We start from the raw sequence: 17,674 nt of genomic DNA on the forward strand, positions 1-17,674 counted from the left end.
CTGTCCGTAAAACCTATTTTGCCAAGCTATAATATTCAAACTGTAATTCTGATGTCTGATTACACTAGTCTGAAAAAAAAAAGCATAGATTTTTGTGGTTTTATTGGATTTTAGTAATTTTATTTGAATTTCACACTTTCTGTATTATTTTGTTATGTCTTGTAAATTTTATCTACTATATATCCAATTGGGCGTCTCTGTGCGCCACATAGTTTGGTAAATCTGTGAATATTGGGCATGAAAGTGTTCAGTAGACACCTGTCGTTCATATTTAGGATGGTTTATGCGGATACTTTACGAAATGTGGGACATATAATGGGGTAAAATTCAAGCTTCGTGACGATTTTCAGAAATTTGATAAAAACCGTTACGTTCAGCAGTACTTTGCAGTTTGGCAGTTTGCAGTAGAAACACATATTTACCCATATTGGATTCGTCAGAATGTGTACTTTCTGAAAATATATGGTTTTCTGGGGTCTCTGTACTGTTAGGGGGGTCTAATGTCGCATAATACACACACCAGGTGCTCATATTGCAGCAGCCAGCGCGTCAGCCGTGAAAATGTATATACACTATTGTCATTTGGGGGTCTCTGTGCGCCACATAGTTTGGTATATCTATGCATATTGGGCATCAAAGTGTTCAGTAGACCCCTGGCGTTCATATTTAGGATGTTTTATGCTGATACGTTACGAAATGTGGGGCATATAATGGGGTAAAATTCAAGCTTTGTGACGATTTTCAGAAATTTGATAAAAACCGTTACTTTCAGCATTGCTTTGCAGTTTGGCAGTTTGCAGTAGGAACACATATTTACCCATATTGGATTCGTCAGAATGTGTACTTTCTGAAAATATATGGTTTTCTGGGGTCTCTGTACTGTTAGGGGGGTCTAATGTCGCATAATACACACACCAGGTGCTCATATTGCAGCAGCCAGCGCGTCAGCCGTGAAAATGTATATACACTATTGTCATTTGGGGGTCTCTGTGCGCCACATAGTTTGGTATATCTATACATATTGGGCATCAAAGTGTTCAGTAGACCCCTGGCGTTCATATTTAGGATGTTTTATGCTGATACGTTACGAAATGTGGGGCATATAATGGGGTAAAATTCAAGCTTTGTGACGATTTTCAGAAATTTGATAAAAACCGCTACTTTCAGCATTGCTTTGCAGTTTGGCAGTTTGCATTAGGAACACATATTTACCCATATTGGATTCGTCAGAATGTGTACTTTCTGAAAATATATGGTTTTCTGGGGTCTCTGTACTGTTAGGGGGGTCTAATGTCGCATAATACACACACCAGGTGCTCATATTGCAGCAGCCAGCGCGTCAGCCGTGAAAATGTATATACACTATTGTCATTTGGGGGTCTCTGTGCGCCACATAGTTTGGTATATCTATGCATATTGGGCATCAAAGTGTTCAGTAGACCCCTGGCGTTCATATTTAGGATGTTTTATGCTGATACGTTACGAAATGTGGGGCATATAATGGGGTAAAATTCAAGCTTTGTGACGATTTTCAGAAATTTGATAAAAACCATTACTTTCAGCATTGCTTTGCAGTTTGGCAGTTTGCATTAGGAACACATATTTACCCATATTGGATTCGTCAGAATGTGTACTTTCTGAAAATATATGGTTTTCTGGGGTCTCTGTACTGTTAGGGGGGGGGGTCTAATGTCGCATATTACACACACCAGGTGCTTATATTGCAGCAGCCAGCGCGTCAGCCGTGAAAATGTATATACACTATTGTCATTTGGGGGTCTCTGTGCGCCACATAGTTTGGTATATCAATGCATATTGGGCATCAAAGTGTTCAGTAGACCCCTGGCGTTCATATTCAGGATGTTTTATGCTGATAAGTTACGAAATGTGGGGCATATAATGGGGTAAAATTCAAGCTTTGTGACGATTTTCAGAAATTTGATAAAAACCGTTATGTTCAGCATTGCTTTGCAGTTTGGCAGTTTGCAGTAGAAACACTTATTTACCCATATTGGATTCTGAGAAGTTGTAGGTTTGAGGCAATTTTCAGATATTTCACCAAAACCGACAATTGTGGGAAAGCCTTGCGACTCAGTAGTTTGGAGCAGAAAGGCATGGGTACCCATTTTAGATTCTGTAGAATGTGTACTTTCCAAAAATATATGGGTTTTGGGGGGTAAACATATATTTCTGTGTTTTTACCCCACAAAAATGCAGTCAATGTGTTGATTTTTCATTAGCTGAAGTTACCCACAGGACAATTTGTATGTGCTAACTTCATTTTGGGGCCTCTAAATGCCATATACTTTGGTAAACTTATGAACAATGGCCACCAAAATGTTCACAGGAACCCTGGCAATCATATTTAGGGTGCTTTTTCTTAGTACGTAATGACACATGGGTGATATGGTGCTGGGAAGTTGAAGCTTTGAGGCAATTTTCAGATATTTCACCAAAACCGACAACTTTGGGAAAGCCTTGCGACTCAGTAGTTTGGAGCAATAAGGCATGGGTACCCATTTTAGATTCTGTAGAATGTGTACTTTCCAAAAATGTATGGGTTTGGGGGGTAAACATATATTTCTGTGTTTTTACCCCACAAAAATGCAGTCAATGTGTTGATTTTTCATTAGCTGAAGTTACCCACGGGACTGTTTGTATGCGCTAACTTCATTTTGGGGCCTCTAAATGCCAGATACTTTGGTAAACCTATGAACAATGGCCACCAAACTGTTCGGAGGAACCCTGGCAATCATATTTAGGGTGCTTTTTCTTGGTGCATAACGATACATGGGTGATATGGTGCTGAGAAGTTGAAGCTTTGAGGCAATTTTCAGATATTTCACCAAAACCGACAATTGTGGGAAAGCCTTGCGACTCAGTAGTTTGGAGCAGAAAGGCATGGGTACCCATTTTAGATTCTGTAGAATGTGTACTTTCCAAAAATATATGGGTTTTGGGGGGTAAACATATATTTCTGTGTTTTTACCCCACAAAAATGCAGTCAATGTGTTGATTTTTCATTAGCTGAAGTTACCCACGGGACTGTTTGTATGCGCTAACTTCATTTTGGGGCCTCTAAATGCCAGATACTTTGGTAAACTTATGAACAATGGCCACCAAAATGTTCAGAGGAACCCTGGCAATCATATTTAGGGTGCTTTTTCTTAGTACGTAATGACAAATGGGTGATATGGTGCTGGGAAGTTGAAGCTTTGAGGCAATTTTCAGATATTTCACCAAAACCGACAACTTTGGGAAAGCCTTGCGACTCAGTAGTTTGGAGCAATAAGGCATGGGTACCCATTTTAGATTCTGTAGAATGTGTCCTTTCCAAAAACGTATGGGTTTGGGGGGTAACCATATATTTCTGTGTTTTTACCCCACAAAAATGCAGTCAATGTGTTGATCTTTCATTAGCTGAAGTTACCCACAGGACTATTTGTATGCACTAACTTCATTTTGGGGCCTCTAAATGCTAGATACTTTGGTAAACCTATAAACAATGGCCACCAAACTGTTCGGAGGAACCCTGGCAATCATATTTAGGGTGCTTTTTCTTGGTGCATAACGATACATGGGTGATATGGTGCTGAGAAGTTGAAGGTTTGAGGCAATTTTCAGATATTTCACCAAAACCGACAATTGTGGGAAAGCCTTGCGACTCAGTAGTTTGGAGCAGAAAGGCATGGGTACCCATTTTAGATTCTGTAGAATGTGTACTTTCCAAAAATATATGGGTTTTGGGGGGTAAACATATATTTCTGTGTTTTTACCCCACAAAAATGCAGTCAATGTGTTGATTTTTCATTAGCTGGTTACCCATGGGACTGTTTGTATGCGCTAACTTCATTTTGGGGCCTCTAAATGCCAGATACTTTGGTAAACTTATGAACAATGGCCACCAAAATGTTCAGAGGAACCCTGGCAATCATATTTAGGGTGCTTTTTCTTAGTACATAATGACACATGGGTGATATGGTGCTGGGAAGTTGAAGCTTTGAGGCAATTTTCAGATATTTCACCAAAACCGACAACTTTGGGAAAGCCTTGCGACTCAGTAGTTTGGAGCGGAAAGGCATGGGTACCCATTTTAGATTCAGTAGAATGTGTACTTTCCAAAAATATATGGGTTTGGGGGGTAAACATATATTTCTGTGTTTTTACCCCACAAAAATGCAGTCAATGTGTTGATTTTTCATTAGATGAAGTTACCCACAGGACTATTTGTATGCGCTAACTTCATTTTGAGGCCTCTAAATGCCAGATACTTTGGTAAACCTATGAACAATGGCCACCAAACTGTTTGGAGGAACGCTGGCAATCATATTTAGGGTGCTTTTTTTTGGTGCGTAACGATACATGGGTGATATGGTGCTGGGAAGTTGAAGCTTTGAGGCAATTTTCAGATATTTCACCAAAACCGACAATTGTGGGAAAGCCTTGCGACTCAGTAGTTTGGAGCAGAAAGGCATGGGTACCCATTTTAGATTCGGTAGAATGTGTACTTTCCAAAAATATATGGGTTTTGGGGGGTAAACATATATTTCTGTGTTTTTACCCCACAAAAATGCAGTCAATGTGTTGATCTTTCATTAGCTGATATATTATTCAAATTGCAGGTGAGTGATTGCTCACCAAAGTTAATCACATCTCAAAGGAGATAATTAACTGATTAAAATACAACTGTCACTTAAATTAAAGTGCACTTAAATATGGAGTGTGAGAATTGTCTGAACAGAAACCAGGTCTGGGGATACTGAGCAAAGTACCCCATCTATTGCCCACTGGTCAGCAAATTCTTTCAACCGACCAGTAAACACTGCTTGGGTGTACTCTGCTCGGATGCGGGAACGCACCAGCACTCGGAACAAGACCTCTGCTGGCAGAGGATTCCCACCTTCCAAACATTGCTTTCTAGATTTATGGATGACTAATTTAGCTAAAGCCAGGAGCAAGTTGGAGAGAAGGTCTTTTTCTTTATTGTCCCGGGATACTGGGCGTCCAAAAATATAAACATGAGGGGAAAAGTGTAACCAGAACTGCAGGTAAAGCTTCCTCAAAAGAGCCAATAGAGGTTGCAGTCTGGCACACGTAAAATAAGCATGAAACACAGACTCTCCTTTGCCACAGAATGGACAAGCAGCTGGGGAGTCTGTAAAACGAGCTAAATACTCTCCTGTGCTCAATGCACCATGCAGCACTTTCCAACTCAAGTCTCCAGTTGGTCTAGGCACCAAACTGGAATAAAGAGCTCGCCACTGAGGTCTTTCACCCTCATTAAGCACACGTCTCCAGATGGTATCATATCGGGAGATGAGGGCAAGGAAGTGTACAGTGTGAAGCATTAGAGAGTACAACAGCTTTCTTGTTATATCATGAAAGCGTGTCAATGGAAAATTCTCCAACTGGCTCAAGTTGGGGGAAGGAGGTGCTTGGGGGGATTGACGGGTTTTAGGTGCTATTATTATGTCTGGAGGTGAGGAGTTCCAAGGTGGACGTGGCTCTCCAGCATGTAAAACCCCATCAATGAAGGTGTGAGAATCAGGAGAGATTGTGTCCTTGATTTCCTTGAGAAGACGGTGTGGAACCCTAGTGGTGAGGAATCCCATGCGTTGCATAACTGCTTGAGAGTCCACCCAATCTGATTTCTCAAAATCCAGGAGATCTCCAACTCTGGTTAACCGAGCCTGGCAAAGGCGACGTCGGATGCTGATGGATTCTAACATCCTAGTCTTAAAAGATGGATTGTAAAGTAGGGGCTCATTTAGAATGTCTTCCCCTTCAGTGGCTCCTTGCCTTAACACGGATACCATGCTCCAGGTTTTTAGCGTGTCTTGGTAGTAAGCCGGCAGGGTTGAAAGGTTTCTTAGGAAACCTTCAGGTTCAATTATAAACAATTGCCGGTCATATCCCATATTTCGTACCTGGCGATAAAAACTCGATGCTAGAGTACACCACTGTGGAGAAGGATCTGCATACAAGTATCTCTGTATTTGCTGGAGACGGAAGGTGTGCACTTGAGAACGTATACACACGACTCCCTGCCCTCCCTCTTTCAACGGGAGGCTTGAGACACCTGCAGAAACCCAATGCTTTCCTATCCAGAGAAAGTCCAGTAACCTTCTCTGGATCTTAGCAATGAATTCTTGGGTTGGGCTAAGACATATCAGCCGGTACCAGATCTGAGAGGCCACCAGCTGATTAATCACCAAAGCTCTCCCCCTCATAGAAAGTACTTTAGCAAAACCCTTCCACTTTCCAAGGCGCGTTAAAACACACTCCTCAAGTTCAATGAAATTCTGTGAGACAGGATACTCCTCAGCTGATAGGTAGACGCCTAAATATTTAATGATTTTACTCTCCCACGAGATGTCACGAAAAGCAGGAGGCAGGAAATCTACCTTTAGAGAACCCTCCAGAAGGCCTGAGCTCTTGGACCAGTTGATCCGGGCAGATGAGGCAGCAGCGTAGACTTCTTGACACTCTTGTGCCCGCTCAAGATCAACTAGGTCCTGGGCCACAAGAATTACATCATCAGCGTAGGCTGAGAGAACCACCCTCATGTCAGGTTCTTTGAGCACCAGTCCCGTGAGCCTTTTCCTTAAGAGACACAGGAAGGGCTCAATGGCCAGCGAGTACAGTTGTCCCGACAAGGGGCATCCTTGCCGAACTCCTCGCCCAAAGGCCAGAGGTGCAGTCAGAGACCAGTTGATTTTAACTAAACACTCTGCAGAGGCATACATTGTTTTCAGGTAGCCCACAAACTGTGGGCCAAAGCTATAGGCTTGCAGGGTGCCTATAAGATATTGGTGATCCACCCTGTCAAATGCCTTCTCTTGATCCAGAGAGAGAAAAGCAAGAGATAGACCAGTCCTTCTCGCAAAATGTAGTAAGTCTCGGATTAAAAAGACATTATCAAAAATTGTCTGACCGGGGACTGTATAGGACTGGTCAGGATGAATCACCTCTGCCAGCACAGATTTGAGCCTAAGTGAGATAGCTTTGGCCACGATCTTATAGTCTGTGCTAAGCAGTGAGACTGGTCTCCAGTTCTTAATAAGACGGAGATCCCCCTTCTTAGGAAGTAGTGATAAAACTGCTCGACGACACGAAAGTGGCAACTCACCTTTCTTGAAGGCCTCAGTTAGGACCCTATGGAAATCAGGGCCCAGAGTATCCCAAAAGAACTGGAAGAACTCTATGGTCAGTCCGTCAAGCCCAGGAGATTTATTGTGGGGCATTAAACGGAGTGCTTGAGAGAGTTCATCTAGAGTGATTGGTGTTTCCAACCTCTCTTTTCTCCTCTCACTGACCACTGGAAGCCCATCCCATAGTTCCTCACAGGCATCTGGAGAGATGGGATCTGGAGAAAAAAGGTTTTGATAGAAGGACCGGGCTCTGTCCCGGATAGCCTCCGGATCCTCAAGGGGGTTCCATCCTCCGCAAAAAGGCATGTGATTTGTTTTCGGTTCCCCTTCTTCTTCTCCAGAGCATAGAAGAATCGGGAACCACGATCCATATCACAAAGTAACTGCATCCGGCTTCGCACAAAGGCACCACGAGCCTGTCGTTGTTCCATGTTACGCAGCGCTTCTTTCCTTTCTAGATATTCACACTGAAGGGCTTGGTCTTCAGAGCCTGATAGCCTTTGCTCAAGATCAAGCACCTCCCCATTCAGTGCCTCAATCTCTGCATTGCGCTGCCCGCTCACACTTTTGGTATACTCTTGACACAAGAGCTTTAGGTGAACCTTGCCTACATCCCACCACTGGTTCAATGTGGCAAAATCATCCTGAAAGGCCCTCCAGCCTCTCCATGTATCCCGGACTGACTTTGCAAAACCCTCATCTTCTAATAAACTGTTGTTAAAGTGCCAGTAAGCAGCTTTTGGCAGAGTTGGTGCGATTGACATTCTCAGGGATACACAATTGTGGTCTGAGAATGGTGCCAATCTAATGGTGCTCGACTGGGCTCGTGACATGAGATGGCTCGATATATATATCCTATCAATCCGGGATTGAGAAACATGACCATCTCTCACTCTGACATAGGTAAAGGCAACCATCTCTGGGTTCTGTTCTCTCCAGACATCAACCAAGGAGAAATGAGCAATTAGTTCACGCAAAACGGACTCAGACGAGTCTCTTTTCTTGGGTACATTGCGATCTCGAGCATCAAGGGTGTAATTAAAATCACCCCCTATAATCAAGGCTTCATCAGAGTCAATTGTCTCCATGTAGGCTGACAAACTTTCAAAGAACCGTGCCCTCTCTGGTCCGGTAGTAGGAGCATACACATTCATTAGATTATATGTTCTACCTGACTCCCGGACCCGAAGATGCAATAGACGGCCAGGGATGACAGAGGTAGCACTCAGGACCTCTGGCTGGAAGGAATCTGAGAAAAGGGTCACCACCCCGCATGATGTCCAAGTGAGGTGATTAAAAAAGACCCTTCCCTTCCACTCCAGATTCCAGCTTGCTTCAAGCTCTGGAGTGGTGTGGGTCTCTTGGAGGAAACTCACAGAGTACCCTCCTTGACGAAGAAAGGAGAGTACCTGAAACATTCGGAAAGGATTCCGACAGCCATTAGTATTAAGTGTGCTTATACTCAAGGCCATTACTGAGTCTTAGGAAGTGCTTTAACCTTCATCAAGGTCTGATGAGACAAACATTTTTTGTGAAACTTCATTATACGGAGATATTCCGCTGTTCCATAGTTCTTGGCCTCTTTTATGACCTTAATGTATTGTCTCACAGAATTGATAACTAAAGGCAAATCATGCCACTTCTCCAGAGCCATGTGCATCTTCTTCTCTAATTTAACACCAAGGGTGCTCTCAAGAAACTTTTTGAGTTCCTCAGCAGGGATGATTGGGGTAGAAGGATTTGCCACTCCTATGTCAACCTCCTCTTCGATGTTCCCCTCATCCATGAGCTCTTCCTGGCTAAGGGATTGATAATCTCCCCTCTCCACTAGAGCTTTGAGAATCTCTCCACAAGTTGTTACAGGAAAAGTATCAGAATCACTTTTCTGGAGACCCTGCAATGGCTCAGGTGTTCCCTCAACTTCACTTGAAACACATTTGGAAGTGTTTGACACAGGAGCAACAGAACAAATTAGCTCCCCAGCAACAGGTAGAGCTTTGGAGGCTCGATGGTTAGCCTCTGCCCTCTCTACTACCTCCTGTGCTTTCTGGATGGCAATAACATTTGGGTCAGTTGAAGACAAGGGAGGAGAGATTTTAGCATGAACAGTAGAGGTTGTCTGGCTACCCTCCTCCGTATTTACAACTCCACCCTCACCATCCTTCCCAGCAGTTTTATCTGCAGGGTCCTGTATGGGGGTTAGCCCAATATTCTCCCCCTCCTGGAGTGAAATACCCTGAGGCACTAAAAACTGAGGCTGGTTGCAGTTGCCAAATCTCAGCACTTCAGGAACACTGACTGCCCACTCTGCAGGAGTCTCATTAGGTGTCTCTTTACACTCCAAGGGAAGATCTTCCAAATGATTTTGAGGCAGATACTGCACCCCTGACTCTGTGGGGAAACCAACACTGCCATGTTCAAGGCCATGCAGACCATTAACCTCATTATTCCCCACCTGGTCTGGAGGCAAGAGTGCATGGTCTGACACCGGTTGATCGTGACCAACAGTTGGGCCAGACAATGTCACCACATGAGGAGCAGAAGTTTTGCTGCCCTTTTTACCCTTGGATGGGGGTGCCCCATCATTAACCACTGATGCCCATTCCTCAGGTACCAGCCAGTTTGATTTAAATTTCCTCTTTTTCTTGGCATCTGAAGAGGAAAGGCCACTATCTGCCCCAACCCCAACAGGTGTTGCAATCATGGGTACCCCCACACCTTCAGGGGTGCCCATAACAGGGGTACACCCTTTTGTGGTAGGAACAACTGTGACCCTGGGGGAAGCTTTGACATGTTTTCCCCCCTTCTCTTTTGCCGCAATTGTAAGACATGCTGCAGCCTTAGATGTCTTCAGTAAAGAAGGAGGAGGTTTGGATGTTGTAGAGGTGGGTTGTGTAACAGTCACCTTGAGGTTCTTTAGTGAAGGAGATATCCCCTTTGAGGACCCTGCTGAAATAGTCCCAGCAGGATAAGATGTTTTATTTGAGGCACTGGGAGCAGGAACAGGGGCTGTGGTCTTAATTTGCCCTTTGGGGCAACTCTGGCGAGTGTGCCCCAGGTTCTTGCAAAGGAAGCACCTCACTTCCTCTGTGCTGTAAAAAATTTTATACAGCACCCCTTCAAATGGAACCCCGAAAGACCCCTCAATAGTGTCTTGCCCCCGAGGTAAAAGTAGTTGCACCTGCCTTTTAAAGGAAAGGACGTGCCTCAGTCTGCTCTCCTTACATCCCAAGGGAATTCTAGACATATTTGATTTTAACTCCCCAAGGGCTTGCAGGTGGGGGTACAATAAGTGGTCTTGCAGGAAGGGGGGCACATTAGATAAAACCACCCTTGTGCCCAATCCTTCTAGGGGTTCTACAGGGACATAACTCCCTCCCACTGTGATACCCCTCTGTACCAGAGTATGCACTGCAGTTAGAGTACGGGCAAAGATTATGGCTTTCCCATACATTTTACTTGCTGCCACTACTGCAGAGTGGCCCACCACTTCAGCTGCAGCCTTTATATAAGCCTCTATGCCATGAGTGCTTGACATTAGGCATCTGACCCCATGCTTCCTTGTAAGCTTCTCTACCCCAGCAGTGACTTGGCCAGGGTTGCTGCCAGTAGCTACCGCGTGTGCAAATGTTTTAGCAGGGGTCACATTGGCTGCAGCAGCAGAAGTAGAGGCAATGGGGCTTTTTGACATGGGCTCTGACTGGTGTTTCCTTGCAGAGCTACAGCTGGGTTTTTCAGGTCCTTTTGCTTTAGAACCAAGAGATGTTTTTTTATAACTTTCCTTTTTATTCCCTCCCATTATTTTACACAACACCACACAAAAAGAAAGCTTTATACTATTGATTAACAAAAAAGTAAGTTTTAAGTTGAGAAGCTGTGGCAGGGAGAGGGTTAATGTGAGCAGGTGCCTGGGAGCTGCACTGCTGCTGCTGGAAAAGATTTTATATTTATACTTATATTAAATCCTTCTCCCTTTAGCTTTCTCTCCTCACAGAACTGAGTGCAAAATCAAAATATCCAATCAATCTGTACAAAATTAAACAATTTGTGCTGAAACAAGAGAAAAATGCAAATGAAACTGACACCCAGGTGCGGGGGAGGGGTAGGGGATCTAACAGTGAGTTTGTAGCCCAGAGCAAGTGAAAGGAACTGGGCTAGGAATCACTCACCTTCAGGGTCAAAAGAAAAATCGATTTTTAGTCAAGAAAATCAACTCAAAACTCACCAAGTGGACAACACATTCACACACCAAGTGATAACAAAAAATCCTGTCTCAAACAGGAATTTCAATGCTTAATTCAGCACTAAACAGAGAGCTTTCTCCTGTGTGTTGATCTTTCATTAGCTGAAGTTACCCACGGGACTGTTTGTATGCGCTAACTTCATTTTGGGGCCTCTAAATGCCAGATACTTTGGTAAACTTATGAACAATGACCACCAAAATGTTCAGAGGAACCCTGGCAATCATATTTAGGGTGCATTTTCTTAGTACGTAATGATACATGGGCGATATGGTGCTGGGAAGTTGAAGGTTTGAGGCAATTTTCAGATATTTCACCAAAACCGACAATTCTGGGAAAGCCTTGCGACTCAGTAGTTTGGAGCAGAAAGGCATGGGTACCCATTTTAGATTCAGTAGAATGTGTACTTTCCAAAAATATATGGGTTTGGGGGGTAAACATATATTTTTGTGTTTTTACCCCACAAAAAATGCAGTCAATGTGTTGATTTCTCAGTAGCTGAAGTAAAGTCCTGAACAATTTGGATGTGCTAACTTCATATTGGTGTCTCTAAATGCCAGATACTTTGGTAAACCTATGCATAATGGGTATCAAACTGTTCAGTGGACCCCTGGCAATCATATTTCAGGTGCTTTTTCTTGGTACCTAATATAGTTTGGGATATGCGGAGCAGCAAAATAAAACCTTTGAAATGATTTTTCAGAATTTTGAATTTTTTGTTGAAAAACCGCTATATTCAGACAAGGTTTTATGTTTGGTAGTTGGGAGTAGAGAGACATAGTTACCCATTTTGTAATCGGCAGAATGTGTACTTTTCAAAAATGTATGGTTTTCTGGGGTAAACCTACAGTTTCAGGATTTTTTGCCTTAGAATCTAAAGCATGCCGTTTTCTGCCTTAGTGCTTTCAAAATTCGGTAATATACTGCCGGGAGTTTTTGCTGTACAGAAATCCTAAATCTCCCTAAAACTATACATATCTGGTATTGGCACGTTCGAGAGAAATAAGGCTTTCCAAATCAGTTGGATTTTCATCCGTAAAATGAAATATTTTTCTGGTATAAATTGATATACGATGAAAAATGGTAATTTTTCATTTTTTTTTGGTATTTAGCACTATAAATTTTTTTGCACAGGTGGAAATACATGAAAACTTAGGCAGATTTAGAAAGCTCAGTTTCTACCGAAAAAAACAATGTATAGTTTTCCTAGGTAAACTATAGGTTTCCCCTCAGAAAATGCCCCTAAAGTGAGAGAGCACAAAATGTTTCAAAAACGGCTGGCATTTCGCGTAACCAAAATGTGAAATTCTGCTGGCACTTAAAGGGTTAAAACATACAGCAGTGAGTATACTCACCTTGCCCAAACTTCAAAGCCTAAGACAGTTCACTGGCAAACAATGTCCAGAATTTATTCCATAAAGTTAATGTAGCTCCCAGTCCCAAAATTCTTACAATTTATACACACAGGTATCAGCGCCAATCTTTTCATTTTTTAGATCATTTTTTGTTGATTGTTAATCAATATCTGCATCTTGGCAATTATTTAGGTGTAATTCTATTTTTTTATTACTATGCTAGAATAAGGATATTAACCCAGACTTCCTTTTTATCTCTCCGTTTTACAGCCTATGTTTAATATGATGGCCCGTGAATGAAATACCCTCTGCCCTGACGTTTTTAAGTAGCAGCTATTATATTGCCTTCATCTGGTCACAATAACATGAATTGTTAGATTTTTTTTTACAATGTCAGTGCAGCAGCTACTTTGCCCAATTTTGACACATGAAGGTGTTTTTTTATTGCACCAGGTTTCACCTTTTGAGCCTCTTTCTGAATCTAGTCAAAAGATTTCATTAGAAATCAATGAATGGCCTTTAACAAGTTTAACAAGCACTTTCCATAATCTCTTCGGAACCTAATGAGAGGTTTCTGCAAGCAATTGCCCTAAGGAACCACATCATCAAAACTATTATTAATATTTGATGCCTTTAACAAGAAATTATCGTTATAAGTGTAAAAGTACTGCTGATGATTCTAGGTCAGTTCTCCAGAGGCTTAATACAATATTATGTGACTGTTTGAAGCACTAACTATAAATTATAGGTAAAACGAAGCTCAGTTGTGAACCTAATTGTTACAGATAATCTTTTAAACCACTCACTACTCATTTTACTGTTTTTTTTTACTCTGCACCAAGGGCACAAATTAGTTGTTTTTACAAATCAAACAAATCAAAGCTTTTGCATAATTACGTCTTTGATATGTGAAAAGTAATATTTTTCAGCAGTGCTTGCTGTGCTCACCATTAATTTTTCTCCCTACCTTCCTCCCGCACGGATGCCCACAAAGGTTGGCTCTGAATAGTTTTGGTATTGATCCAATGACAAGGTTTCTCTGGAAAGTATTAAATGCTGGGAATGATATGCAAACACACACAATTTTAAATTATGAAAGAATTGGAGCCACATGGCTTGTGCCAAGTCACCCAGAGGCACAATGGCTCTTTAAACACACTTGCCAGCATTGCCTTCTGCTAAGAAAAATGCAAAAGTTTCAAAGAGAATCACTGAAAGGTTCTGTATAGATTGTACAAAACTCCAGACTTCCTCCACAAAATTAACCAGACAAGCCCCAACCAGTGCTTGAGACAATGCATGTGTGATTACAACCTTTCCCACATATGGTGGAGCTGCTTGGCAATCCAAACCTACTGAAAATAGTTTTCACACAAGACTTACTTATTGACTGACTTTCTGACTTTTATACACACAACTTTTTGTTGTTTGCATCTATCCTTAATGCTGGACCAAACCCTGCTAAACTTTGGGCTGAATAACCGCCACCAAACTAGCAGCATCCAAAATACTCTTGCCCAGATATTGGAAAAAAACAAAGATCTACAATGCATACCAATCTCACCTATAATCAAATAGCTCACGTTATAGGACACTGAAGGAAAACAATAGGGATAGCTGTAGAAACATTGACAGAATGTAAAACTAAACCTTACTACTACTTTCCTGGAAAAAACTAACATCCAGTTGTCAACAATGGTGCCAGAAGGGCAAGGAGAGTGAATCTAAGAGATAAAAGAAAATATATAATACTTTAAGAGATATCTTCTGGACCTAAAGAGAAAGGGTGCACACCACCGTACCCCAAAAGTGTTTACCCAACCCCATACCCCACTACCATGTTGCCCCTCTTACCTCCACATCCACCCCCTACTTACCGCATTGACCAATATCTTCCCCTCCTCACCAATACCCCTTCCTCCCCTGTCCCTCACCCCCATCTATCATGATGAGTTGTGACTATATTATGTTCCTCTGAGTGTGTCTTCAAAAAAACCAAACACAAATATAAATTGAATAAAAAGTTTTATTTTGCTTTGCATTTAGCTATGGATAAATATGGTTAGCTGGCTTATTTTAATAACGTAATAATTGTGCATTCACATGATATTCTTAAGGGAATGTTCTAAAGAACTTTTGAAAGAGCGAGTGCTGCTTGAGTTCCAATTTAACAGAAAGAAGAAAGCATAAGTCTGAAGCTTTTTAGCAAAACAGTGGAGATGTTTGCCTGATGGGGTATCATTTTGCAGGGTCATGTTAATTATGTAGATTGCTTTTACGCTCTTGCTTTTACGCTCATTAGTCCTGGAGGCTTGCCCAGCATTCTCCTGCTGGTCACCATTTTTCATACCCTAATAACTCAACATGATCTTAAAATTTTGAATTTAAAAATTAAACTAATGAAAGAAAAATTAATGAAGCAGAGTAAAAATTAAGTAATGGGAAAAAGCAGTTGCTTTGCATTTACCCCTTGCTGTTATAGGAATAAAAAGTCTTGCGTCTTGGATACTGTAATGTACTGTATAACTAAGAACGTTATAAAATTATAACAGAATATTTCTTTTACTGCCATCGCTATTAAAGGGGCTGTTCGATAATGTACTTTTCGTGGTGTGTAGACAGTTATTTCAAGACAACATGCATTTTGTTATTATTTTTAGTTTCTTTGTGGTTTTCGGATTAACCTTTTGTTCTGCATCTCCCCAGTTTGGAATAAAAATTGTTAATTGACTATTAGGGTTCTACCTACTCCAGTGTCTGGAGGATGAATAGGAGAAAGCCTGCTTATAAATATAGAACAAATAACCTGAAAACTAGAATTAATCTGCTTCCTGGTTGCTAGGAGCCACATTTTACTAGTAGGTGTGTGGATAGTCAAATAATTCAAAACACGAAAAGAAGAAAAAAAAGTCCAATTGGCTACCTCATCAGTAGACAGTTGCCGCTGGTTGGTGCAACCGCTAGGTGCAAAAACTCAAGTGCAAGTACAGTATGTGTGCATTAAAGCACTATATATCTAACAATTTATGTAAGTTGTGCCTAGCTCCAATGTAATGGTTGCACCTATAAATGTGAATCAGTTCCAGATCAACAGAGCATCAAGGGAGCTTTGCATTTAATTTTCCACCAACAAAAACGTGAAGTATAGCTTCCTATGTTCATTGCAACTGTGTGCAATTGAGGGGCCCATATCCCACCAACTGCCATAGGTGTTAATTCTGTGGCTCATTTGCCCAGTCACACAATTTGTGCCATTTTCAGGGGACACAATTCGTTTGGAATCCTTTAAATTTGCATCTAGAGGGTCAACATATTTTGACAACCAGACCTTGACCATCCTTTAACTTTCTGTAGAACACTGTCATACAATTCCGTGAGCTTCCACATTCTATTCTTGTCTTCAAATATTGTTTACCAGAGCATAAACCTGCTTGATATACTGTATGTTACAGCTTGCAAAATATTTATTATATCTATTCTTCAATTCCCTTTATTAATTTATAAATATTAACAAGATTAACAAGTGTGGTAGATTTGATTTTTTAAAACAGCTAGTTAAGATGAAAAGCAGGTTTTGACTTCTATATGAGTTCACTTAAATCTGCTGATTGAGTTGCCCATGTTCTCTTTCTTGCTGATGTAGAGGTTTATTGTCAAATTGCTCCTTATATTTGAAAAGATGCCTGAAGTTTTGAATTGCAAAAAGAAACCTTTCTGTATGATTGGATATTAATAAGGCTCACAACATCTGATTTTATTGTTTTTATTGTCTAAGGAACCAAAGGAATGTGGACTCACATTTTCACCATTCTTCTATTTTAGGTTCTCCAGATCCACCTAGTGACCAAAGCAGTGGGGCATCATCTCCTCTTTTTGATAGCGGTTTACATTTAAATGGAAATATTTCAAATACGGTAGGTAGCACCTGATTGTGTTTGAAATGCATTTAGACAGTTCATTTTGTGTAATGAAGTATGAAATGTGTAATTGTATTTAGCAGATGATGAAAATGCAAACAAAAAGCAGGAAATTATCAAGAATTAAATAACGGCACTGATAGTGGAACTAATGTTTGTTTGTTTTTTCAGTGTTTGTGATTCACACACAAGCTGAAGTACTTTGAATTATTCTCTGTTATGTGGAGCATTGCTGTACATATGAGAGTTCATTTACAAAGGGATGGAAAGCAATGTAAAACACTTGAGCAAAGCACTAGTATTTTTGACCCCACAACCTGCTCTACACCCCATTTGGACAAGTACTCTTAGAGGAAACTCATTGTGCCCTTGATAAATATCTCAAAGGCTTTTGTCCAACTGTAAATTCTTTTCTGGCTTGTGCAAGTTATTGCATCCATAGAAGAAGACACGTGGGCTTCATGTTGAATTTACTTACAGGATAGTGGTTGGTTCAGATTGCTCACAAAAAAGAATGCTGTCTCTGCCTGTGTCAGCATAATGAGAAGATGACTAAGTTGTCCATTAAAAATATGTGTCTCCAAATGGAGAAAGGGAGAAAGAAAAACAAAACAGAGGAATTCCCATTGATTTAAACCCAATCAGCCTGTGTGCACTCACACAGTATAGCTGAAGCTAAGGTCAGCCCAGAAATGCCTCCTTTCACATATTCGGACTGACCTCAGCTTCAGATCCAATGTGTGTGAGCAAACACAGGCTGATAGGATTCAAATAAATGGAGCAGGGGCACTGAGCAGATCTGCTTCTCTCTGCCTGCCAAAGTACTCAGGCTGTCAATAGCCAGAGCCTTCAGCCTGTGTGCCTATAGTCAAAGGGTTGAGGAGCAGAGGAAAAATAATTTGGAGAATGACCCCATGGTCAAGGTTTTCTAGTAGGACCCTGGTATCATAGTCCAACATTCATTCTAAACTTCTGCAACCCTATGAAATATAATCCAACTGTGTGACTGC

The 17,674-nt window shown here is 41.4% G+C and overlaps 1 protein-coding gene across 2 annotated transcripts in view; it reads left to right on the forward strand.

Annotated features, from left to right (window-relative positions):
• Nucleotides 1–17,674, forward strand: part of sntg2.S (syntrophin, gamma 2 S homeolog) — a 276,383-nt gene that overhangs the window by 141,065 nt on the left and 117,644 nt on the right. For both annotated transcript variants that reach the window (XM_041565024.1, XM_041565023.1), the window contains exon 8: nt 16,570–16,661. In XM_041565024.1, coding sequence (XP_041420958.1) covers nt 16,570–16,661 — 92 coding nt within the window. The remainder of the gene's footprint in view (nt 1–16,569; nt 16,662–17,674) is intronic.

The sequence above is a fragment of the Xenopus laevis genome, chromosome 5S (assembly GCF_017654675.1).
Source record: "Xenopus laevis strain J_2021 chromosome 5S, Xenopus_laevis_v10.1, whole genome shotgun sequence".
Taxonomy (NCBI): domain Eukaryota; kingdom Metazoa; phylum Chordata; class Amphibia; order Anura; family Pipidae; genus Xenopus; species Xenopus laevis.